Source organism: Sinocyclocheilus rhinocerous, unplaced genomic scaffold (assembly GCF_001515625.1).
Source record: "Sinocyclocheilus rhinocerous isolate Xijiao unplaced genomic scaffold, SAMN03320098_v1.1 scaffold898, whole genome shotgun sequence".
Taxonomy (NCBI): Eukaryota; Metazoa; Chordata; class Actinopteri; order Cypriniformes; family Cyprinidae; genus Sinocyclocheilus; species Sinocyclocheilus rhinocerous.
The window spans coordinates 618,496-627,655 of NW_015652144.1; the positions used below are offsets into that span (position 1 = coordinate 618,496).

A 9,160-nucleotide genomic window follows, 5' to 3' on the forward strand; every position below is an offset into this window, starting at 1 on the left:
AAAAACAGAATGTGTTGACTTCAGTTTTGTGAAACTATAAATAAAAATATCTGCATGAAACAGAGGAGCTGAATGAGATGCAGATTCACTCTCTGCCAGCAGGTGGCGCTTAAAGCATTTCCTTGGTTTCCGCTGTAAACAAAGCAGTGCTGCACTTATGAACATTAATGTGCATTATACAGACGCAAGATGAAAAGAAAAAAATACCATCTAAACTTTTCTAAAGACAGTAAGTTCCCCTCAGACATGCATTCATATAAACTCCTACCCCTAACTGAATCGCGATTTGTTTAGCATCTCAACCGATTTGAATCGTCACGTTTGAATCGATTTTCAACTGGCTCGAGGTTAATCGTTACATCCCTATTTATTAGAATACAAAAAGTACACTAGATTACTGCTTCAAAGTGTATTTAACCGAAGCTAAAGTACAAGAGTGTATGTTTAATTAAATGCCAGATACAGCTTGTATAACTAAAGTACCAGTATTAACCAGGAAAATGCATAATGTGGGACTTTTAATTGTAAATAAGACTCAAACACACAGGGGCACTTATTTTGAAATGTCTATGCTTTACTATCAATTTATTTTGAAACAATTGCTGCACTCATATTTATTTAATGAATAGTTTTTAAAAGTTTCAAATAAGCACATTATACTGTTTTTCCATCCCCAAATCTGAGACCTCTTAAAATGATAATTAAGACATTTGCTACATATTAAGATATTTAAGACTTTCTAATGACCTGCTGGGAATTATTCTTTTTTTTTGCACACATGCTCCTAAAAACAATTTGACAGTTCGCACACATCTATTTTTAGTTGCAAATGTGAGTGAAATGCTCTGTTGAGCCGTGAATAAGAACTAAAACTGGTCCAAATTGGCTTGCAGTCCATGTCTTTTAGCTTTGACGTCATCTGTATATGCTAATGTGCTCCTCAAAGATGTGATTTGTGCATTGCAATATATTTGTTGCCCATTACAGCCAAGGACGAAACTGAATTATTTATGTTATGTACTATTTATGTAAGATAAGTGCAATACCATCATTGCAGAAAGGCCCGTCGAAGGCGGTCAGACTGCAGTCGCACGAGTATCCGTTGTATTTCTCTATACATTTCCCTCCATTCTGGCAATGCATCCCATAGCTGCTGCAGTGACCCGAGCATCCAGGCTTCACCCCTGGTGTGACCTTTGCCCTCCCTTCAAGGTCAAGTGTCACTCCACTGACTTTTAGGGAACGAATGCAACCCAGAAATCCTCTCTGCCCCCCTGAGGCACCTAAAGCGTAACAGCAACACAGATATAATGAAATATAAAATGTTAACACTTTATAATAAGATAAATTAGATACACAAGTAAAATAATTCTACTAAACTTCTATATCCCAAACATCTGACAAATTGCTTACCTACAAACATCTGGCTGAAGAGCTGCAGGCGGGTGTGGCCCTGAGGCGGGGCTGACCGCGCCTCCCTATGCACCTTGTCCAATCGCAACACGGCCTCTTTAATATTCCGCTCCGCCTCCACCCTGTGCCACTGGTCATCATTGAGGGGTGCAGATGCGCGTACGGTTAATTCCACCGGCCCGTTGCCCACATCAAATGAGAATGACACCACTGTAGCAGCTGTGGAGAGCAGCATTGTTATTGTTAACTAAAACTATTAAAAGCTATTTAAAAATTATAAAATAAAAATCTAATGAAATGAAAAAAACCTTTAAAAATTTTAAAGTTGCCTTTGCAACTAAGATTTAAGTTGAAGTTTAAGTACTAAAATGACTAAAACTGAAATAAAGCTAAAAAGTTTCAATAATGTAAATGTAGTTTAAATAAATAATAATAATATAAATGAAAAAGCATAAAACAAAATCAGTAAATCTTATTAATAAATTAAATAATTAAAAATACATTTATTTTACTCAATTAAAATAAATTAAAATAAAAACTGAAAATATAAAAATAAAAGCTAATTAAAAATAAATACTACAGTGGTTTAAATATAAATATAAATATAAATAGTATAATACTATAATTAAAAAAAATAACACCGGTGGAAAGATAACTGTAATTTACTTCCTCTGTCTGATAAATAAAGAAACTCAAAGCACAGTTCTTAACAATATGCAGATAAGACAGGATTCATTGAGGGCTTTACAGCAATCCTACTCAAGATGAGGTGATAAAAGTATGTGGACTTACATTTGAGTTCTAAGCGAATATAATCCGGATTGCCCAGGTTTTCCAGAAAGACACCATGTGAGGCTGAAGTCTTAAAATAGAAGGAGACGTCTGCGCTGGTCTCGGCTTGGAAGGTGGGAAAATGAAGATAAGATGCAGGTGTGTTGAAGGACGCTGCGTTCCAGAAGTGACCTATAAAAGAAACACATTGACAACACATTAGATCTCGGTTTTGGTCAAATTTAAAGCTGCAGAGTGTATTAAACATAATTTGAGGTTATCAACCTATCATTTAACATCGATTTTAAGGGTAGGTTGCAGTTAGTTCTGAGGATAGGCCTGTGATTGTTTGTGTGTAGTTGATACATTTTTAAGCACTTCTGCACTTACGATCTCCCTGACAGCGCAGCGGCCCAACAGTGAGTCTGGCTTCAGATCCAGAGCGGTGTACATCACCAACCACCACCTGACTGACAGGCAGATGGTCCTTATACATCAACATACCAGCATCTTCTTTCCTGGAGAAACAAACATGATGCAGAGGAAGAATTATGGACCACAAGGGGGCAATATAGCATTGTGCAATGCAGCAGAAAGGAGCTGGAATATTAGCGTACTGCTTACTGCATAGTACATACTGCACACTGTCTAGTATGTAAAAATGTGCAATAATTTATTACGTTAATCCAGCGAAAGGCATCCTGTTATACATAAATATAGTTAGTATGCAATTTTTGAAATCCAAATTCCAATTTAGTTCACAGAGTCAAGGAGGAGGTATTAAAAATTGTGGTTGTTTATGTAAATTTAAGTTGAGCGCATTGCATTTCCATGCATTAAGAAAATTAGTATGTGCACTACATAAGCTACTATTCAAAAGTTTTGGGTCATTAAGATTTTTTTAAAGAAATTAATACTTTTATTCAGCAAGAACACATTAAATTGATCAAAAGTAACAGTTAAACTTAATATTAATATTAAACATGTAATACAAATAAATTCAACTTTGTATTCATCAAAGAATCCTGTAAAAATGACCACAGTTTCCAACAAAAATATTAAGCTGTTTTCAACATAATAATCAGAAATGTTTCTTAAGCAGCAAGAAACCCAAACTTTTGAATGGTAGTAAATATTACTGCAAAAATACTGTAAAAACATAGTACGGTAGTATGCAATTCCAACAAACTCTGGATAATCAAAGCATCTAATATAACTATGAGGCCACCAGGACTGTGCACAGCAGGCTTTTCTCTCGGACTTCTGCAAAATGCCATCTAGCGTGTAAGTCCAACTAATTTCCTTTAGCAAAATGAGAAGAGCATAAGATCTCACCATTGCCTCAGATCTGCATCACAGTTGCAGTAGTATCTTGGATCTGTGCAGTTGCGTTCAATGCCACAGGCACATTTCTGCACACCTGGTCCTGAGCCGCCCCAGTAGAAGTGCTTCTCATTTCCCCTGCCGACCCACCATGTGGATGGAGAGCCGTCTAAGACAAAAAAAAAAAAAAAAAAAATCTTAAAAAAACTGAAAATTTAGTCATCAACCCAAAAATACACAACACAATTACTAAAACTTTATCTAAAATTATGAGAACAGGAAATGCAAAAATTATTATTTTTTTCAGTGATACTATAAGACTTAAACAAGCCTTATTATTTAGTTGCTCAATGCTTATATAGTCTATCTTGTCTATTATAAAGGATTGCAAGGTTTCAAGGATTGAGATTTTTACTTGGAAAACTTATTAAAAACTCATTAAGAAGTATTTTTGTCTGTGTTCTAATCCCTTTACTGTGGGAATGTTATTAAAGCATTAGACGCAACAGAGCAGATACTTTATCTGAATGCACTGCAGAATATCCATCAATGTTTTTCAGATTGGGTAAATAACCGTACATTTTCAGTTAAGGCAACCTCTTCAGTCTCTTTCCCTTCGTTACCTTCCATCTTCCTCTCGCATCTCTGCTGTGTTTCCTGTCACAGATCGCGTTTGGACTCTCATTCTGACGGCACCCATTCACTGCAGAGGATCCATTGGTGAGCAAGTGATGGAATGCTAAATTTCTCCAAATCTGTTCTGATGAAGAAACAAATCTACATCTTGAATGGCCTGAGAGTGAGCACAATTTTCATTTTGGGTGAACTATTCCTTTAAAGCAACTAAATTTTCTTATGAGCGCCGTGAGTTTTTAGCATCATTTACCTGGTGAGTTGAGCAAGCGTGATTTGTAGCACATGTACGCCACATGCTGCTCGCAGAAGTCAGCGCTGCTGGTGATGGCGTTCACCTGAATCACAAAAACACGAGCAGCTCTGCAGGTGAGCACCACATTCAGCATCTGTTAGTTAGGTGTACATTGTTAAATTCACAGTTTTAAGCGTCACCTGTTCAGCAGACATGCTGTAATTGAGTGTGAGCACAGTCTTGTCTTCAGGCCTGGAACCAGATGACACAGAGCTTTGAGCTGGAAGGTCATTCACAATGGTTGTCCACACTTTGTCTTCTGAAATACACAGTATATTCAAGTGTATTAGTCAGTGAGTATTCAGGTATTGATATATTTCTATGATATGCACTCAAGTTTTAGAGAAACCATTGGATGTTTTTGTTGCTTAAAGGTGTAATATCACATTTTAATAATATATTCCACAACAAACAATGTGTACACAGTGAAATGAAACATATAATGTTAGTAAGGTTTTATATTAGTGAGTTTTATAATGTTATTTAAGGTTTCATGCACCTCAAACTGTCATAATTTAATAATTTCTTTGGTACCAAAGGGGTCACTGATATGTGAATGTGGGAGATTATGTGTTAATGTATTCCTTGTTATGACGATGAATATATTAACAACTTCAGATGTACATGCTACACATGAACCCACTGATATTTTGTTTTGTTTTAAACTTATAGAAATATATATATTTCTATAAATATATTTATTTAAAAATATATATATATTTATTTTGTAATTAAAAAAAAAATATATATACTTAAATATGTATATTTTATATATTCTTATAGAAATATATATTTAAATATATTTATATAATACAAACAACTTTTTATGTGCATACTTCACGTTATCCTGCTGATATTGTGTATTGTTTAAAATATTTCATATATATTCAGAATATGTTTTATATATTCTTTCATATATGGTTCTGACCCATCATATTGCAGGTGACTCTGAATGGCTCCAGGGGTCCGCTGCTGTCCGGATCGATCCAGTATGTGTCTGAGCTTCGGCCCAAGTGTTTGTACTCCTCACAGGACTGCTCGTACACAGCTGCAGAAACACATATCGTAAGCATCAAAACAGCCACCACTGCAAGACAATCTACAATGCTTCATTTCTGAGGACCAGTCAGCTAAATAAATAATAAAATAAATATCCTAGCATAATAATGACAATTCCAAACCAAAATCTCTATTCTGTAAGGTTTGTTGCATGTAAGGTACATTAAATTTGTTTTATGGTTTCTTGGTGATTAAAAAAAATCCTGATTTTTCATCTTTAGGACACGAGTATGCTGATGGCTTAAACAAAGTTTGTTGTGAAGCTCAAAATGTTGATTGATACAGCAAGAGTCTATTTGCTATTGCTACATAGCAGCAGCTTCAGAGAAATAAGAATCAAAATATGCTCAAATAAATGTAGGCGATATGACATTAGAAGGCTTACAGTTATGGCAGGTGGCACCAGAGTATCCAGTGCCTTCACAGGCACATTTAAACGTGTCTCCAGTTTGAGAGCACTTTCCTCCATGTTCACAGTGGTTTGGCACACACCTGGAAAAAGAGAGAGATTAAAGACACTGGAAAGGAGGGATTGCTGGAGGGCTGGAGGAATTTTTTACTGATGTTTTGCATTTAAAAAGTAAGCTAGGGTTAAGAGATAAGCAACACTTGACACATAAATGTTGACAAGAAAATGTGTAGTCAACCAAATTTTATTTAGTTGGTTGGTTGCAGAAAAAAAAGTTTCAGGTTGCCACTTTCTAAAGTAATGCCAGTTGAGAAGCTGCACTGTTGAGTCATTGCCCTGTTTGATAATCTTTGCAGCTCTATAAAACCTCATTTCTGCAGAAGTATCAGATCAGCGGAGAGGTTCCCCTGATCCTGCATGTTAACACAGTCGTCCTTATCAAACGTGGGCAGGACACGTGACAGAGCTTTGAGGAACTCCTGCTGAAGAGTGTCAGATGTGGCTTGCATAAGCTCCTCGAAGCGGCTTCACAGCTTTAAAAGTCACCATGACTCTAATAAAGCAACCAGCAGCATGACTCGAGGAACGTCTTATTGGTTTTTGGGCAAAAATAACAATCATAATACAGCAGCGGCTTTGATCAGAACACTGCAAACAAAGGCAAACATCTGTTCTTCATTAGTTTGCAGAGTCATCTGTGAGAGCACAGTGCAGTGGGTTCATGAATGAATATGGATGGGTACGGAGGCTTGACTTTATCGTGGAGAGACGTGACATTACCATATGAAAAGCAATGCTGTAAGGGGAGCGCCTGTTGACTTTTACAAAGCAGATTATGCATAAACCTGTAAAACAGTTGTGGTTGTATGAAAATTCAATTCAGTGCAAGTCCATACTGAGAATGCATTACCTGTCTATGATGGCACACATATCCAGACTGACGTTCTCAAAGCTACCCAGCATGCCTTGCTCCACAGACTGCAGGTCGACCAACTGGTCATCGACATGTATGAGCTGCATGCAGCCCTGAAAGGAGCGCTGTGATGGAGAAAGGTCTGTCCGCGGGAAGTATCCTGCACATGGTGACAAGGAAATTAAAATCTGTACTCTCAAATGTGCAGTCATGCAAAGCAGATCAAGCCTTTATAGGAAGATGCTTACATTCAAGTATCCATCAGCATTGAATTTAATATTAATTGAATTGTTTGTTTATAAACAAGTATATATTTATATTAGGGATGTACCAATGTATCGGCCAATAATCGGTATCCGCTCATTCAGTAAAAGCAATTAACTGCATTATCAGCTATTGTTTAAAAACAGATGATGATCAGGACCGATTATATCCTGTCAATCAACAAGGGGCCGGAAAAACATGTCAGACAGCAACTTGTGTGAAGAAAATGTTTCTTGTGACAAATTTAGGGATGTCGAAGTTAAAGAAATAATAATGAATTAACGCAGCGCCGTTAACACAGGTTCTATTTGACCCTATGAATCGCCCATATTTCAAGGGTTGCCAGATCCACGTTTTTCCCTTCACCAAACATTATTTGTAGCGCGGCTCCCATCCAATAATTGCAAACGGTTCATAAGTTAGCTATAAAAAACACTATAGGGAGCTTATTTACTGTTAATGTATGTTTGAATAAATGTCATGAAGGCAAGATTTTATGAAAACTGCGATATGTACAAGTGAGTTGCATATAAATATTTTTATTTGAGTGTGATTCTAATATCTGAAAATAAACAGCATTGAATATAATTTAACCTCTAATATTATGTTCCAAATTGAGAAGGCTTCCTGTATAGTTTGCAGCATAAGTTAAATTTAGTATGGGTGGATCTCTAATTGTGTGTGTGTGTCTGTGTGTGTAGATAGATAGATAGATAGATAGATAGATAGATAGATATGGGCTGTCAAACTGATTAATCGCATCCAAAATACAAATTTCCAAAAATGTCTTAAATATACACATGTATATGTATGTGTATTTATATATACATATAAATACACACAGTACACACACATATATTATGTAAACAAACTTTTATTTTGGATGCGATTAATTGAGATTACTCAGTTTGCGAGCTCTAATATATATAAAAATAATAAACAATTTTAGTTTTTTTTAATTTTCCAAATAAAAACACTTCATAGAGGTGGTTCCTACAGTTACCTCCGAAAAAGTAATCTCCTCCAGTCCTGATCTGAATGGGGAAAGCAGCTCTCACTGTGGACATCTCGTCTCCATTGATGGTCAACATGGCAATGCTTTCCAGTGCCAGGAAGTGAACACTGTGCCACTGTCCGTCATTAAGACCAGAACCTGCAGAGAAACACTTCAGCATAAGCAATGGCAAAATCTGTGTGTGTGTGTGTGTGTGTTTTACTGGTTGATATGATAGTTAAGGTGTTTCAAGCTAGTTTCAAGCTGAAACTCTACAGAAAGTCTAGAAACAGAGAGCTCTGGATGTGTGTCTTTAGGTGTGATGTTACCTGAGGATATGTCCACGCGTGTGTTCTTGCCCAGTGTGACGTAGATGTGGACAGTAACTTTTCCCTCCACCAGACTGACCTCCACCCCTCCAGGCATGAGCGGGGTAAAGAACAGCAGACCGCTGGGGTTCCACGTTCGAAACTGCAGTCGGACCGACACCGTGTCTTCATCGGTCCGACCCAGAAGCTGCAAGGAGCTGGTGGAGTTAAAGAAGGCGGGGAACGTGCGTGATTCCGTGCAGGAGAACGTCAGGTTATGCTGGAATGGGAAAAGCAGATGAAATGAAAATTATGAAACATTTAAAATGAAAGTGTTTATCAAGGAGTTCAACACACACCACTACAGGAATGACCACAAATTTACAGTATTTCAGAGGACAGATTGATTTAAGAGGGAGTTTTAATCAGGAAACCTGGATAGGACCCTACTGGAAAATCCAGCTAAAACCAGCATAAGGTGGTAGATGGTTTTGTCTAGTTTCTAGCTGGTCCACACTGGTCTAGATGTCTGGAATCCCAGCCAGTGGTTAAAGCAGCTTAAAGGGATAGTTCACCCAAAAATGAAAATTTTATGTTTATCTGCTTAACCTCAGGGCATCCAAGATGTAGGTGACTTTGTTTCTTCAGTAGAACACAAACGAAGATTTTTGACTCAAACCGTTGCAGTCTGTCAGTCATATAATGGAAGTGAATAGGAATCACGGCTTTGAGAGTCAAAAAAATAACATAAACAAAACCAAATTAAACCCTGCGGCTC

General features: G+C 37.0%; 1 protein-coding gene across 2 annotated transcripts in view; it reads right to left on the reverse strand.

Moving 5' to 3' along the window:
- Positions 1 to 9,160, reverse strand: part of cntnap2b (contactin associated protein 2b) — a 50,504-nt gene that overhangs the window by 8,348 nt on the left and 32,996 nt on the right. For both annotated transcript variants that reach the window (XM_016519250.1, XM_016519249.1), the window contains exons 8-19: positions 8,404 to 8,662; positions 8,084 to 8,233; positions 6,814 to 6,976; positions 5,880 to 5,986; positions 5,364 to 5,483; positions 4,576 to 4,694; positions 4,394 to 4,478; positions 3,520 to 3,676; positions 2,575 to 2,702; positions 2,206 to 2,376; positions 1,414 to 1,632; positions 1,047 to 1,283 (exon numbers count right to left, since the gene is read on the reverse strand). In XM_016519250.1, the coding sequence (XP_016374736.1) occupies positions 1,047 to 1,283; positions 1,414 to 1,632; positions 2,206 to 2,376; positions 2,575 to 2,702; positions 3,520 to 3,676; positions 4,394 to 4,478; positions 4,576 to 4,694; positions 5,364 to 5,483; positions 5,880 to 5,986; positions 6,814 to 6,976; positions 8,084 to 8,233; positions 8,404 to 8,662 (1,915 nt within the window). The remainder of the gene's footprint in view (positions 1 to 1,046; positions 1,284 to 1,413; positions 1,633 to 2,205; positions 2,377 to 2,574; positions 2,703 to 3,519; positions 3,677 to 4,393; positions 4,479 to 4,575; positions 4,695 to 5,363; positions 5,484 to 5,879; positions 5,987 to 6,813; positions 6,977 to 8,083; positions 8,234 to 8,403; positions 8,663 to 9,160) is intronic.